At 38.4% G+C, this 17,354-nt stretch overlaps 1 protein-coding gene across 2 annotated transcripts in view; it reads left to right on the top strand.

Annotated features, from left to right (window-relative positions):
• Positions 1 to 17,354, top strand: part of SWAP70 (switching B cell complex subunit SWAP70) — a 77,121-nt gene that overhangs the window by 12,377 nt on the left and 47,390 nt on the right. For both annotated transcript variants that reach the window (XM_049650273.1, XM_049650281.1), the window contains exon 2: positions 13,177 to 13,317. In XM_049650273.1, coding sequence (XP_049506230.1) covers positions 13,177 to 13,317 — 141 coding nt within the window. The remainder of the gene's footprint in view (positions 1 to 13,176; positions 13,318 to 17,354) is intronic.

The raw sequence follows: 17,354 nt of genomic DNA, 5'->3' as shown, positions 1-17,354 counted from the left end.
TATCAGAAAAAACACGTATCTAGGGTTCAGTATTATCCATGGTGTCAGGCATCAACTGGGAGTCTTGGAATATCTCCTGTGCTTAAGTAGGACAACTGTATAAAGGAAGCAAGTTGCAGTAAAGGGCTTTTATTGTGTGAAACACAATGTAAAAATATGGTTAATTCTTGTGAACTTGGCATGTATATTTTCTCCCTAATCTTTAGTGTTATGTTTCTATTAATCACTGTGGTAGAAGTTATTTCTGTTGAGGAACTAAAAATCTGATTACAAAAAATGGGGTTAGGGGATTGGAATCAGGAGTGAGCCTATAAAAGTCTTTGTAAATATTTTTTATATTTACCAAAACAAAGCAGTAAAGACAGCTCTCCAAATAAAGAGCATGTAAGGTAAGAGACATTTAGAAATCTTAAAATGGTAATAATGGATTCTGGGTGATTTCCTTTCTTCATTTCTTATTTGCTAATAACTTGTCAGTGGGATAACTTGGAAATTTGGGGTTTTTTTTTTTTTGAAATAACATGTAAACTTATACTTTATTAAAGATAATACACAAACTGTGAGGCACTGTGTGTATGCGTATGGCCCTCCATCTGAAGCGCCAGTGTGCATTTCTAATCTTATGACTCAGAGTTCTTAACCTTCTTGATCACCATTTTGTATTTCCTTTGGGGTCTCACTATAATCTTGAGGTACATAGTACCTGGAAGCTAGAGACAGAAGAGGCTTTGAATGACCTTTTCTCACTTACTCTGTGCCATTACAGAGTAGCTATGTTCTCATTCCCTCTCAACAGGAGGGTTTTTATTATAGTATCCCCTCAGTGGATAATTAGCAATTGGGACTCGAGATATTCCAACTTGCCTACACAGTCTCTCTTATGTGTATCCCGGTTCCTTTCCTATAACATAAGTCTGAGGTAGCCCTTTGTCTCAGCTTCCTTTACCTTCCCCAGGGATTCATTTCATAAATCTATTTTTCTGCTCTGCTTTCTGCTTTATTTCCTTCATCTCATTGTACCTTCAGGTTCCTTTTTTTTTTTTTTTTTTAATTTAAACTCTGTGTCTACTTGAAACTTCAGTTCTCAGAATTAATTGTGGAAATGTATTTAGGAGTAAATCTGCATATAGTTGAATTTCATATATAATGAGATCTTGTGATTAGGGAGACATTGCTACAATTTTGGAAAAACTAATTTTTTCATCTTAGGATTCTTCTGTGCCTTCTATACCTTTTGCTTCTTCAGGAATAATTAGCTTTGTTTGGTAATCAACTATATTTGATTTGGATCAGGAGAGTGGTGTATGTGAACATGGTGTACTAGCCAGAAGAAGTGATACTAGTTAGGATAAAAGTTGTTCTGGTTAGATGGACAGTATTGAAGGTATTCTACTTCATTGCATAAGCAGCTCTGGGAGGGTGGAACATTATCTGCCTTGCCATATGGATGTTGGGCTACATTTTAGATATTTTTGTTCTTGGACAGAATAGATGGTTAACATACATTTGTTGGCTGACTATATTAGAATCAGTAGTTCAGACCTGATCCTGTAAAGCAGAGAAGTTACTAAAACTTTTGGGTAGATATAAAAGTGATAGAGTTTTGAGGTTATTCTGATGATATGAGTGTGGTAATTAGAGGTGAGAGGCTGAAGATGGGGAAACCAATTGGGAGCTCTGTAACAGTTGATGAGTAAGTTGATGAATGCCAGACTGGGATCGTGGTGGTAGGAATCAAAACAGATACGCTTCTTACCTTTATAGAACTTTTAGTCTTATGAATGATACAGACCAGTAAACTGGTAATTCAAATATAGTGAGATAAAGAAAGTACACATTTCCCCTAATGCTTGTGGAATCTATTCATGACACCGGCATATAATCAATTATTTCATTGGTGGCTGCAAGATAGTGATTTTTAAGATCAATTCTATAATTTTTGTGTAATGACAAGTGCCAGTTTTCCTACTCTGTTTAAACTTTCACCTAAAAAAAAAAGTGCTGGAAGCATAGAAGAGGGGAACCTACCTTGCTTACGGCGAGGATTGGAGGAGTTAGGCCAGAGAATGCTTCTAGAGGAAGAGAGACATTTGTCACTGACCTTAAGGGATGTGTCAAACTGGTCCATAAGAATATCTGTGATGAAAGATTTGGAAAGTAATCCCTTGGAAATGCAGGAAAAAGTTCAAAAAGAGCACTAGTTGGGGAGTCAGGAAATCTGTCTGCGCTCTGATACTTGTGTGGCCATGGGAAGTCACTTCTTGCTGGGCTTGTTTTCTCATTTGTAAAATGTGAAGTACCAGATGAGATCTTTGAAGGTTAGCCTTCTAATTTAACTATGTTAGTTTGATGTGTTTACCACAGTCATATCCTGTTGAGTGTTTGCTATGCAGCAGCTCTTTGTTGGGGTCTCAGAAGGGAGAATGGGACCTGCTGCTGGGGGCAAGGAGCCCCTGTTTCCCCAGCGTTACATGCTCTGGTTAGCCCTAAGCTGACAGAGCACCTCACTCAGTGGAGAGAGGAGCTGGCACTGGGGGTGCTGAATTAGATTTAGCAGTAGGGTAAACTGTAAGTAAAAGAGGTACAAGAAGAGGAGATTCCATAATTTTGTTGTTAAAGGAATGGTAGTGCCGAAGTCAGAATCAGGGTGGGAAACCTGTTTTGGGGAGAAGGATGATGAGTCCTCCTTTGGATTTTTTTGGATGTGAAGCAGATCTAGTATTAGTTAGAGATATAAATCAGAGTTCAGTTGACAGGGCAAAACTGGAAGGAGACCTGAGAATTACTAGAATAGAGATGACTTAGCGTTGTCCAAATAAAAGCACTTTTGAAGAAGGGAATAAGGAGAAAGAAGAACGCAGGACTGAAAATTGAGCTTTGGGAAATGTCCACATTGGGAGAATGAGGGGTGAGGGAGGTAGGCACCTTTGTGGAGGAAGGAGAAGAACCAAAATAAGTCTAAGAGAAGGGGGATGATCCAGATTGCCAAGTGCCAGAGACTTGGGAGAGTGATTTGTTCAGAAGGTATCTGTCCCATGTTGGGTTCTCCAGGAAGCAGATGCTGAGACAGAGTTGGGAGTGCAAAAGGGTTATTGGGGAGAAACACCAATGGAAAAAAAAAGAGGAAGCAAGATTGGGAAAAGAAACTATCAAACAGAGATAGGGACTTGACAAAACTGGGAGCAAATGATGCCACCATCTTGCTCAGTCCATTGGCTGAGGGGGACCCTGAAAATACTAATAGCTGGAGGCTCTTAGCTAACCACAGTCCTTGTAGCTGGGTAGCAGTTCCTTTCTTGAGGGATCTGAGTAGTACATCTCTGTCTGCCACAGAATCCTCTTGAAAAAGAAATTTCATGAGATTGATAGGGATGGAAGCCATATTATGGAGACCATAAGGACAGAGTGGTTAGGAGAGAGGACAGCAAAGTTAAACCTCAGATTTGTGATCTTTAACATTACCTTGGGTGTACATTGTGGCTTGAGATTTTCTTTTGGAGAAGATTGTACTATATTGAACTATTGTACTAATTTTTCTCTCTTCTGTTATAGAGTTCTCTCTTAACACTTATTCTTATTGAGTCATTTCCTCAAAAATCTCTACTCAAATTTTGAGGAACTGGATTGCTTTACTAGACCTCAGTCAGATGAATTATGCCTGCTAGTTCTGGTGGTGTTAATAACTAATGGGGGCATTGTTTTTTACTCTAAAAGTGATCTGAATTAGAGATTACAATAAAACAAAAATTCTCTCTTGTGGAATATAGTTGTAATACAGTGAAATAAATTCAAAGACCCAAAACTAGGTAAAGATGGAGAAGCAAACTAAACCAAAAAAACAAAACAAAACAAAACAAAACAAAAACAAACACCAAAACCAAAACAAAACAAAAACAAAAAAAGAGAGAGAGAAAAGAAAATTCTTAAATGGGGCTCATTTAGCAAACATTTGTTGAACATCAGGTACTCTCTCATCAGGTACTTTATTAGGTTTTGATATTGCATAGATGGATAAAATATAGACCTTCCCTTTACGGAACTTACAGAGTGGTGGGACAGAGACAGACACTTATTGGAGTTAAATCTTCAAAAACAATTTTTTTTTCCTTCTGTAGTTTATTTATGTTGAGAGAGAGAGAGCAAGCACAAGCAGGGGAGGGGCAGAGAGAGGGGGAGAGAGACAGAGAGAGAGAGGGAGTCCCAAGTAGACTGAGCCCAATGCGGGGCTCAATCCCATGACTGTGAGATCATGACCTGAGCTGAAATGAAGAGTCTGATACTTAATTGACTGAGCCACCCAGGTGTCCCATTTTAAGTGATTGATCTTCTTTTTTTTTTTTAATTTTGTTAAATGTTTTTATTTATTTTTGAGACGGAGAGAGACAGAGCATGAGCAGGGGAGGGGCAGAGAGAGGGGGAAACACAGAATCTGAAGCAGGCTCCACGCTCCGAGCTGTCAGTACAGAGCCTGGTGTGGGGCTTGAACTCACAAGCTGTGAGATCATGACCTGAGGCGAAGTCGGATGCTTAACCGACTGAGCCACCCAGGCACCCCAAGTGATTGATCTTCTTAAAGACATTTGTTTATGTTGTAGTCAGGTGGGAGGCTGAAATCTAAGGAAGCTATCCTACATTGGGAGCCTTTGTTGCCCATTAAGTGGCTTCTTCAAGAGACATAGCAAAGGATAGTTCTTTTGGGTGACTGAACGGAGTTAATTTTATCAACTCTATAGTCCTATAATGATCTCTCTTTTCATATTTTGTAATTTTATTGGTATTCTCTAGCTGTAACCCCTAGACATATTTCATTTAAAAATTTTCCACAACCTACAAATTTCACTTTTTCTGATTATAAAGATAATACATAGAATATTCAGACAACATATTGAAGTATAGAGGTAAAGGTAAAATACTGAAAATTCCATGACCAAAGGCAGATGCAATTAACTTTTCAGTGAATGTCTTTCTAACATCTGTATCCCTCCTTTTTCCTCCCCTTCCTTGCTTTGTACGCATACACACATGCATATACACATACATATATATCCTTTCATATATATGGGACTATATTTCATATGCTTTTGTAATCTCTTTTCTTGAACAAGTGTTAGGGTCATCCTTTCTTTTCTTTCTTTCTTTCTTTCTTTCTTTCTTTCCTTCTTTCTTCTTTCTTTCTTTCTTTCTTTCTTTCTTTCTTTCTTTCAAGTTTATTTATTGAGAGAGAGGGAGGGAGGGAGGGAGAGGGAGGGGCACATAGAGAGGGAGAGGGAATCCCAAGCAGACTGCTGTCAGCGTGAATCCTGATGTGGGGCAGGGCTCAATCTCACAAAATGTGAGATTGTGGCTTGAGCCAAAATCAAGAGTCTGACATTTAACTGACTGAGCCACCCTGGGCACCCCAGGGTCATCTTTCCATTATCACTGCACGTAGATACAGACAACCATTCTTAATAACGGCTGTGAACTATTTCACTGTTTTGATGAATCATGTTTTATTTAACCACTTTCCTGTTCATAGATATTTGAGATGTTTGGATGCTCTCAGCCAGGGATGATGCTAAACATCCCATAATGCATAGGACACACCTCCCCCTGCTCCCTGAATAAAGAATTATCGGGTCCAAAATGTCAGTAGTGATGGAGAAAACCTTCTCTATTCCTTCTCCAGTGTTGAGTGGTGGCAATCCTTACTCCCTTATATATCTGTTTAAATACCAGGTATTGTTACTCAGGCAATAAGTAATAGCTCTTTTAATTTGCATTGTTTTGATTACTAGTAAGGATAAGCATCTTTTCCTATTTTTATTAGTCATTAGTTTTTTTTTGTGAATTTTCCATACATGTCCATTGTCCATTTTTAATTTTTTTTTTATGTTTATTTATTTTTGAGACAGAGAGACAGAGCATGAACAGGGGAGGGGCAGAGAGAGAGGGAGACACAGAATCGAAAGCAGGCTCCAGGCTCTGAGCCATTAGCCCAGAGCCCGACAGGGGGCTCGAACTCACGGACCGCGAGATCATGACCTGAGCTGAAGTCGGACGCTTAACCAACTGAGCCACCCAGGTGCCCCATGTCCATTTTTAAATAGGCTTTCATCTTTTACTTAATTTCTAAGAGTAATTTGAATTTTGGAGCTATCTGCCTTTTTATGGTGTCTTTATGGTGTCTCTTTTTTTAATGTTTATTTATTTTTATTTATTTTGAGAGAGAGAGAGAGAGAGAGAGCAGAGGAGGGGCAGAGAGAGACAGAGAGAATCCCAAGCAGGGCGGAACCTGATGCAGGGTTTGATCTCATGAACGGTGAGATCATGACATGAACTAATATCAAGAGTTGGCTGCTTAACCAACTGAGCCACCCAGGCACCCCTATGGTGTCTCTTTTTAAAGGAAAATTAAAACACTTTTTATGTGGTCAAATTTACTGATATTGTCAGTTTGATATCTGAAGAGGAATAAGTTAATGAAGTATCTGAAATAACTTATTAAAGATGGTTCATTTAGAATGCAATCCTGTAGCATTTACTGTAGGTAGTTTAGTGGCATATAGTCTATGGACAACATCACAACAGGTGGTTTTGAGTTAGATGTGCTGCCATAGTCTGTTCATAAGTGTTATGCTCTTACTAGTAGTCTCTGTGAAGGATGTGGATATAAGTGTTATGAAAGGTTCCCTCCATCACTGAGCTGCAGTTAGGTATTTGAGATACTGCTAGCATATGAAGTCATTCATTCAAATGCTGAATAGGAGTTCAGTGGACAGGAGGGCCAGTAAAGGTTTCTTAGAGTTTGCGGAGAATGACCCAGTAACTAGACAGAAGGGAATGTTCTAGCATGCTGTTATTGTGGGACAGGCGGATAGACTGGGGTTCTCATCCTTGTTTTGTTACTAATCAGTGTTTGACTTAGGCTAAGCCTCAGGCCCCAGTGTTCTTATCTGTGAAATAAGGAGATAGGAGTAGGACATTCCCTAAGGTTGTTGTCATTATTAAAATAATATGGTTTTACTGTTGAAAGAATTTTTAGAAAGAATTGTTCAGCATTTATTGAAATTGATTTCAATTTATTGAAAGCCTTCTGCCTTTTGTTTTTTTTTTTGTTTTTGTTTTTTTTTTAATTTATTATTTATTTTTGGGACAGAGAGAGACAGAGCATGAACGGGGGAGGGGCAGAGAGAGAGGGAGACACAGAACCGGAAACAGGCTCCAGGCTCCGAGCCATCAGCCCAGAGCCTCACGCGGGGCTCGAACTCACGGACCGCGAGATCGTGACCTGGCTGAAGTCGGACGCTTAACCGACTGCGCCACCCAGGCGCCCCAAAAGCCTTCTGCCTTTTGAATAGCATGTTAGGTGCTGTGGGAATGCAAGGATAGGTAAGACATGGGCCTTTCTTTCAGAAATTTACCATCTTATGGGAGAGCAAAATCATGTGTGGTAGTATAAGATAAGAGCTACAAAGTGATTGGGAGATGCAAAGTGAGGAAAGCCTATCTTGATTTTGGGTGGTGGAGGCTTCTGAAAAGGATGGCATTTATTTTAGGTAGAAATGGAGGCATAGGGGTGGTTGGAGCAAAGGCCTTGAGGGAAGGGGGGGTGGTACAGAGTTTGGGTGGGATACAGTGAGTAAACTTGTTTGGTGGGATTTGTACAGTTGGTGCATAGCAGCAGAAAAAAAAGCTAGAAAGATAAAGAGGGCCTGACTTGTCTAGTGACTTAAATACAGGGCTGAGAACTTATTTGGGTCTTGCTTCTGTAGGCTTTTGATGAATTTTAGATGAGAGGATAATGTGATGGAAGCCTTACTTTAAAATTAATTTGGTAAAAGTGTCTAGGATGGTGATTGCATTTAGGGACTGAGTCAACATTGACTTTGAGATTTCTGAGACCGAATACAATGAAGATAATTTAAGAGAAAGCAAGCAAGACTTAAAACAGTGATAAGCAGGATGAAAGGATATTGTTAGGAAAGGGAAAATGACTCTATGTGGTAAGGGGCAGGACCTCTATTAAGACAATGCTCTTAAGGCAGGGCATAACACCGGTAGGAAATTGGTCATTCTGGTTCATTGTTAGGAAGAGTTTTCTGGTAATTCGCCATTAGCATGAAATTTTATAAATCAGACAGGAATTTTCATGTTTTAAAAAAAGGTTGCTTACTATGAGTTATAATTCTATGATTGTGTTAGTTCAGATAAGCTTGTTGGAATGGAGATCCCCACCCCCCTTTTCTTCAGTGTTGAAGTTTGTCCATTACGCACATCCTGTAAAGGGAAACTGTGACTTGTGTGTGTGGGGGGGGCACATTTCAGAGAACCTTTATAATCTCTACATCTTTGGGAGGGAGGAGGGTAAACATTATGCACTTGTGTGTTAAAACACCATTTAGTTGTTCATCATCCTTGATTTCGTTTTCATGATAGTTGGAGCAAAGCACATAAAAAGGGTAAATGACAAACCACTGAACAGGAACAGACCAACGAACAGGGCTCATGCAGTTAATTAGTCATCTCTTGTCAGCAAAGGCCCTGCAGAGGCAATAGTAGATGGCTCTGAAAGAATGGGAGAGATGGGTTTTTGGCATGGACGTGGATCTTTTATTGTAGTGACAATAGTTTATTCTTCAAATCAGGGGAATGAGAACAAAGTTGCTTAGCAATCATGTGGGCGCTAAAAGAATGGCCTTTGGAGGAGCTGGCATTTGAAGTTGGATAAATTCAACTTTTTTGAGAAACTTGCAAACACTCTGATTAGAGTGATTCAGGGGCAGTCCTTATACAAACTGAGAACTTGCAGCCTTGTTTCCTCCCGATTGCTTTTGTTCTGACCTGCTTTCCAGCTTCCTCATCTGCAGAGGGGGCTACTCCCTCTTGGAACTCATTCCCCCAAAGGTAGATACTAGGAGATGGGGGCCCCTTGAGAGAGAATGGTCTCAGTGTTCTGACATATATTCTTCACCAGTGGATTTAACTCGGCTCCACAAAGTAGTGGAGCCATCTTGTTGGGTCCTGGAGAGCTGACTAGGTAGGGCTGGGGGAGCAGCAGTCAGTCCATCACTGCAAATTAGCTACAACGTGCATGCACAGCTACACAGTCATAGGGCTCTCTGTGTTTCCAGAAAGAGAAGGAAAGTGGCAAATGAGAAAAGGGCATCAGAGCAGGAGACTTAGGTCCTAGTCCCAGTTTCACTGCACATAAAACTCTGTGATTTGGGCACATCTCGTAATTTCTGACTCAGCCTCTTCATCTGTGAAATAGTAGTAATACCTACTTTCTCAGGGGCAAGACTAAAACCAACCGATGGATGATATGAGTCTACTCTGAAAAGCATAATAACCTACTGGACAAGCTTATGGAGTGTTTACTTCTTGTTAATAGTTTATACTCTGGCCTTCAAGATTCTAGTTTCTTTATACATTTTATTTTTTGTTTAAAAAAAACTTGAGATACTGTCTAGGCTTTTAAAAAATTGTTCATAAAAATTTTTTTTAAGTTTAAAGATAGCACACAATGGTTTGTTTCTCTTTTAGTAACAAAACCTTTTCATTGATCTATTATCCAGTTTGTTATTTTGTTTGAAGACTTCTCTATTCTAGGCCATATTGAAAAAAGCTGAATTTTTGATCAAATTATAGCTCTTTTTGCTAAATTCATAAAATGAGTTTGGGTTGACAGTTAAGGATTGGACTTAAAAATTTTTTTTGTTAGAAGCAAGATTAACACCTTATTCTGCAGTAAGGATACTGACTGAGCGAATAAACAGCAAAACATTAAACCATTATAAAACAGCAAGTGGCAAACCACTGAACAGGAACACACTGCACGAGCAGGGCTGGTGCTCAGGTCTCCTCCAGGGTCCTTGTTACTATTGAGTCCTGTCTCTCTCACTATTTGTTGTTGTTGTTTTTTTTTTTCAATATATGAAGTTTATTGTCAAATTGGTTTCCATACAACACCCAGTGCTCATCCCAAAAGGTGCCCTCCTCAATACCCATCACCCACCCTCCCCTCCCTCCCACCCCCCTCTCTCTCACTATTTGTTTAAATAAAGATAAAGGCGGTTAAGAAAATTGTCATTGAATTCCACTATCCCTCTGTTTCACGAAAGTGCTGTTTAATTGTCCAAGGCTGAAGTCTAGAGTTCAAATCTAAATCTTTAGTGGGATCACTGATTTGAACCAAGCACACATACAAAGAACATTGTTGATTTTAGAGAACTAAAACCATGATGTTCCTTATTACTAGAGAGTGTTGGACCAGGTATTACAAAACCTGAGTTCTAGTCTCAGTTCTGCTAAATAACCCTATTTAAAAAAAAATTAATACATTTTTATCTCTTTGAGCCAGTACTCATCATCTGTCAGATGAAAAAGATGACAGTATGGCATCCAAAGACCCTGCCAGGACTTTAATTGGAAGATCTGTGAAACCCAAAGGTAGAGCAAGGGAGGTGTGGGAGAGATTGGTGTCTTCTTTTTGTACCCTGAAGCGTTTTGTACCCTACTTTTCTCAAGTTATTTCCCTATCTGAAAGCCTCCAATTGCCCTTTCCTATCCAAAAAGCTCTCCTTGTTTTAAGGCCTAGGTTACATTTCATGTCCTCTGTGAAGTCACCTTAGCACACATTGTTTTTCCTTTCTGAACTCATTTATTGCCCTTACTTCTCACTCATCTGTTAATCATGGTACATTGCTGTGGAATATGTCTTCCTTTTATACCTAACCTCTAGAGAATAGGTAGGTTAATGTAGAAGAAAAAATATAGACTTCAAGGATAGATTTAGCTGTATGACCTTAGGTCAGCCACTTTTTAAAAATACCTGTGTAATTTTTAAATAGAACACTTTTGAATAGGTAAAATTTTTTTCAAACTTAAGAAAAAGAGAGGTACAGTGAAAAGTCTTCTACCCCTGGTGTACCATCAAGCTAGTCTTCCCCCTACTGTTATTAGTTTCTTACATATCCTCTTAGAGTTTCTCATTTTTTCTTTCTTTTACATATAAGATGGCACACTATACATAGTCTTAAGCATATTGCTTTTTTCACTTTATTTTGGATATCTTTTTGGATCCATAGGGAGCTTCCTTATTGTTATTGTTTTATGAACACACCAGAATTTAACCAGTGGTTGGGAATTTTTACTTTGATTAAAGTCCTACATGATTTCAAATTTGAATGACCTTTGAGCCTTATCTGAGAAAATTGCTTATTTCTCTAAACTCTTACTTCTATAGTACATTACAGTTTTTAAACACTTTAGATTCTTGGCACCTGGGTGGCTCAGTCGGTTAAGCCTCAACTTTGGCTCAGGTCATGATCTCACTCTTCGTGGGTTCGAGCCCTGCATCAGGCTGTGTGCTGACCGCTTAGAGCCTGGAGCCTGCTTCGGATCTGTGTGTGTGTGTGTATGTGTCTCTCTCCCTGTCCTTCCCCTGCTCCCACTCTGTTGCTCAAAAATAAAGAAAAGTGTTTTTAAAAAAATGTATAAACACTTTATATTCTTGAAGTTGATCCTCACAGAACCTCTTTGGGAGGAGATAATTACTCCCTAGGTTTTACTAGGTAAATAGTGAAAGGAAATATCTATTTGGGTCTTTGCTGACTGTGGTGCAAGATTCTTCAGCAAAAGCTCTACCGTGTTCTTTTCATGTGCTCTACTATTGGCAAATAGAGGTTTTGCTTGAGAAACACAGCCTGCTTTGTAGGGGCTGATAAAAGTCTTCATTACTTCATTTATAACCATTTGTGAATTTACTTCCTTTACTTTACTTACTTCCTTAAAACCAGCAGAGCATGTAGAAAAGGATCTCCACATAAATGAAGCTTTGAGAAACAAAACAAATATAGAGAGAAGATATGCAAATATTCTTTTTATAGGTTAAATTTTTTTCATCTTAAAAAATCCTAACTGAAATATGTGTATGTAGAAAAAAGTGACTTGCTTAATGGCATTGAAAGTCTTCAATGAGATGAATGTGGTTCTTCAAGTGATTAAATGCGTAGAGCTGAGAAAATATGGAATATTTTAACATCTGATTTAACATCTGATAAGATTCTCTGTTGAAGGAAGTATAGCCTTAGCTATGTATTTTGATTTGTTTAGAGTGCACAAATGAAATGGGAGGGATTTAAGTTTTATTTTGAAATTTCCATTTAATATGAAATGAGGTTAGTACTGAGATAGCCCAAACTGCTAATTCAACTACCTGATTGTTAAAGTATGCACTTAGGTTATGCCAAGACCAGTAATGCTTTATATATGGAATGCACATTTTCTGCAAAAGATTTCAACCATTTTGGTGACTTCTGAGATATTTTGCAATTGATTTTTCTCTTCTTTCTAAACCAGGCCCTTGATTTCTTTTCGCTTTTTATATTCATGTTCTTTTATATTTATGCTGAAAACAGCCTAGTATCGTAGAATTTTAGAGACATTTGGACACTTAGAGATTGCTAATTAATATTTGGTACATTTGTGTATTAACTTGGCCCTTTGTGTTGAACAAGTGAGAACACTGAAGCCCAGAGAAATGTGAGTGGCTCAGGTCAGTTACTTTGTCCAGAACCCTGTGCTGCAGCTGCCCAGCACCACGTTCTTTCTCTTACGGTTCTGACACTGCTCTACTTGGGGAGAAGTTTAATTTTGAAAACATCCTCTTGCTCTTAACCTCCTTTTTCTTTCTAATGTGGGCCAATTAATAAAAAACTATAAGGAATATTATAGTCACAGATAAAAATTTTTGTTTTAATTTGACTAGAGTTGAAACACGATGTACATTAGTTTCAGGTGTACAAAATAGTGATTCAGCTTCTTTGTATGTTAAGCTATGCTCACCACAAGTGTAGCCACCATCTGTCGCCATACAGTGCTATTACAATATCATTGACTGTATTCCCTATGCCGTGCCTTTTATTCCCATGTATAGTCACAGATCTTGCTTGGAGCCGGCTCATTGTCGGTATGTAACAGAGACTTGTTTGAAGTGAACCAACACTGGGGAGGGAATGAGGTAACAGACAAGTGAGGAGCTGGCAGCCAAGAGGTACTCACCCGATACTTGCTGGCTTATTCTCCATTTTTCTCTCCCTAGGGCAGGACCAACACACACTGAGCCATTGTGTTCAGTGAAGCTGCCATGTGCTGGGAAGTGGATGCCTTTAAACTACTTTCTTTCCGCCATAGGTCCTTTCTCATAACCTGTGCACGGTGCTGAAGGTTCCACATGACCCTGTTGCCCTTGAAGAGCACTTCAGGGATGATGATGAGGGGCCCGTCTCCAATCAGGGCTACATGCCGTATTTAAACAAGTTCATTTTGGAAAAGGTATGCTTCTAATGTCTTCCTGTTTGATTCTTCCTGTTTGATTTGCACATTTCAAGTGGGTCCTAGAACCCCTTTTTGGTGAGTTCACTGAAGAGTTCAGGTTTGAGCCATCATGAGATAAATCAGAAAGGAAAGAAAGAATGTGAGATATTGCTTCCTATTTCTTCTTCTTCCCCTCTCTTCTAAAACTTGGTTTGATGTTTTCCAGCTTGGTTCATTTTTTTGAAATTAAGAGCTACCTGTATTTTCTATTAGTCTGTGTAACTGTCTTCTCTCAGAGTGCTGTTAACTTCTGGTTCCACGTGTATTGGCAATGATTGTTAAAGAATGGGTATGTTAGGGTAAACTGTGAATACTAAAGGTGATGTTAATTATCTTTACTAAATAGCTATTGTACAGCCAAGTTTTCATCATAGACTTTTCAGGGTGCCACTCAGGTGCTTCTTGTGGGGTATATTATGAGTGAAGATCTACAAAAACCTATTATATATTTGGAAGCCAAATATAACCTATTGGCATTTGCTGCCATGTTCAATTTTTCCCTTGGTTTGGGTAATGAAAAACTGACACAAAAAGGGGTGCCTGGGTGGCTCAGTCAATTAAATGTCTGACTCTTGATATTGGCTCGGGTTATGATGCCACAGTTGTGAGATTTAGACCCAATCATGAGATCGAGACCTGATTGTGAGATCGAGACCCATGTCGGACTTGTGCTGAGTGGGCATGGAGCCTGCTTAAGATTCTCACTCTCTCCCTCTCCCTCTGCCCCTCTTTACTCTCTCTCTCAAAAAAGAAAATTGGCATAAGGTGGTGAATTAATGTACTTTGATTTCTTTTTAGAAGAAAATACTCTAAACTGTTGGCACCTTCAAGTAATTAAAATATTAGTGATTAAAAAATTATGAAAGGTAGCATATTCTTATTATTAAATAGGCAGTTAATACAAAAATATGTGAAATAAAAAGTGAATGTCCCTTTACTCTTTTTAGACTCATTCTCCAGGAGTAACCACTGTTAACAGTTTGGTGAATATCTTTTAAATATATACATGCAAACACACCTATATAAGTGATAGTGTTTTGTTTCCATATGGCTAAGATGCTATACATATAGTTCTTCAAATTATTTTTTATAATTGAACAGTATATTAGTGTCATCTTTCCATATTGTATATATTTAGTTTAGATATGGAAGTAGTCATATATTCACATGAACAGTTGAGAAATTCCTGCTTTTGCCTATTTATAACATCAAGCCTGAAAAGTTTTGGATGTATTTTAAAAATGCCCGTTTTTAAATGTTTGTTTATTTTTGAGACAGAGAGAGAGCGAGAGTGAGAGACAGACAGCATGAGTGGAGGAGGGGCAGAGAGAGACACAGAATCTGAAGCAGGCTCCAGGCTCTGAGCTGTCAGCACAGAGCCTGACATGAGGCTCGATCTCATGAACTGTTAAATCATGACCTGACCCAAAGTCGAATGCTTAGCTGACTGAGCCACCCAGGTGCCCTTAAAAATGTCTTTCAAAAAGTGACAGTGATAATACGTTTAAACTAAAAATAAAGTATGTTTAGGGGTGCCTGGCTGACTGAGAGGAATATGTGACTCTTGATCTTGGGGTCAGGGGTTAGAGCCCCACATTGGGTATAGAGATTACTTAAACAAACAACAAACTTAAAAACATTTAAAAACTGTATTTTCCCATCACCTAAATATCACAACTATTTGCATATTTGTTTCTGTGACTTCTTTGGATTGTTATTGCTGTATACATTTTTTATAGTTTAGTGTTTTTTCATAATAGTAAAGTGCAGTAATTAAAATTTATGGTAATAAGTTAAATTAGTAGTTTGGAAAATGCTAAAATGTTGGTGAGGATTCTTTTTAAAATTACATGTTTTTCAGAAATTTTATAGCAAAGGTTGTCAAGATTACAGTGTGTTCATTTATGTAGTGTTCATTGTACCTGTATCTGTTATTCCATATCAGCCTCACAATACAATTTTCTGCTCTTTGTGTGTTTGTTTTATGTGTATCTGTGTTACGTTTTTAAAGTATTTCTCCTGAAAAGATGGTAACATTGCTTTGATCATGCCTAGTAATTAGGAAAAAAAAGAGAGAAACCACATCATAATGAAATATAAGATTTAATCAAACTCACAAAAGCTACAAATTATGTGATTCCATTTATATCATGTGTCCAAAACAGGCAAACACATGGAGATACAATGTAGATTAGTGGTTGACAGATGCTGATGGGAGGTGGGAATGGAGAGTAACTATTAATGGGCTTGGGGTTTCTTTTTGGGATGATGAAAATGTTCCAGAGTTAGGTAGTGATGATGGTTGCAAACCTTTGTGAATATATTAAAAACTACCAAATTGCATACCTTAAAGTACAAATTTTATGGTATGTGAATTATATCTCAATAAAAAATCTTTTAATCAAATTGTACAGAAACTGATTAAAACTTCATAGTATGATGCTGTACTATTTTCTGGAGTTTTTTCCTGGCTGCTGTTCTATTCATTGATCAGGTGGCTCATTTATGGTCTGTAGTTGTATTATAAGTAAATATGTCTTTTTAAAAAATGTTTATTTATTTTTGAGAGAGTGCAAGCAGGAGAGGGGGAGAGAGGAGGACAGAGAATCAGAAGCAGGCTTTGTGCTGACAGGCTGACAGCAGCAAGCCTGATGTGGGGCTCAAATTCACAAACTGCAAGATGGAGATCATGACCTGAACTCAATCAAGTTGGATGCTCAGCTGACTGAGCCACCCAGGTGCCCCAGTAAATATGTCTTAAATTCTGCAAATGTTTGATGACCTGCTGTGTGCATGTGTTTAATCTTAAAAATTATGTCCGTTATTAAAATATAGAACAGTGGTGCCTGGGTGGCTAAGTCAGTTGAGTGTCCAACTCTTGATTTCGGCTCAGGTCATGATCTCTGCTTGTGCGTGCTCTCTAAAATGAAAAAATAAAATAAAAATAAATAGAACATTGGGACATTCTCAGAAATCTGAAAATTGCCTTTTCAGTGCTAGAATTTGTGTGGGGTGGGTGAATGGATAGAGAAACATGGTTTCATATCTTGAAATGCTGTACTCTTTTTTTTTTCAACGTTTTTTTTTTTTTTTTTTTTTTTAATTTTTGGGACAGAGAGAGACAGAGCATGAACGGGGGAGGGGCAGAGAGAGAGGGAGACACAGAATCGGAAACAGGCTCCAGGCTCCGAGCCATCAGCCCAGAGCCTGACGCGGGGCTCGAACTCACGGACCACGAGATCGTGACCTGGCTGAAGTCGGACGCTTAACCGACTGCGCCACCCAGGCGCCCCAAAATGCTGTACTCTTAATACTGCATTTTTTTCTTGTTGGTGTAACTTTCTTTAAATATCTTGAATTTTAAGTTTTAAAATGTTTTTTGTTTTGGTATTTAGGTATTTTATTGACTTATTTTTGAGCTAGCAGGAGCAGGGGAGGGGCAAATGGGGAGGGAGAGTGAGAATCCTAATCTTGATCTCAGGACCATGAGATCATGACCTGAGCTGAAATTAAGAGTCAGATGCTTAACCAACTGAGCCACCCAGGCACCCATATTTAGGTTTTTTAAAGTGTTTTAACTGGGGGAGAAAATATAGCAGTATTTTAAAAGTTCAAAATTAGCCACTAAATTTGGAGAAAAACTTATTCACAAAATGAGTGAGGATGTGATGAAACAGTAAGTTCTTGTTTATTATTGCTTAGCCACCTGGAGTGGAATTTTGGCAGACCTTCAGTCCAAGTAAAGCAGCCAGGGTTTCCATGGTGTGGGTTTAAATTGAGCAAAGATTATTGCCTTGTTTTGAAAGTTTGTTGAAAAAATGCCAATAATAACTGGAGAATGTTAACATAAAACGTAGAGATGGTCATCAGTTATGCAAAGAAGATATAAAGTAATGATCAAACATTTGCAAGATGTGATATATATGTCTGTGTCATATACATATGTGTATGACACACACATGTATACTATCTCATTTGATCCTCATGTTAATCCT

Source organism: Panthera uncia, chromosome D1 (assembly GCF_023721935.1).
Source record: "Panthera uncia isolate 11264 chromosome D1, Puncia_PCG_1.0, whole genome shotgun sequence".
Lineage (NCBI taxonomy): Eukaryota > Metazoa > Chordata > Mammalia > Carnivora > Felidae > Panthera > Panthera uncia.
Note: the sequence above shows the minus strand (reverse complement) of the source record. Positions and strands in the feature narration are given on the sequence as shown.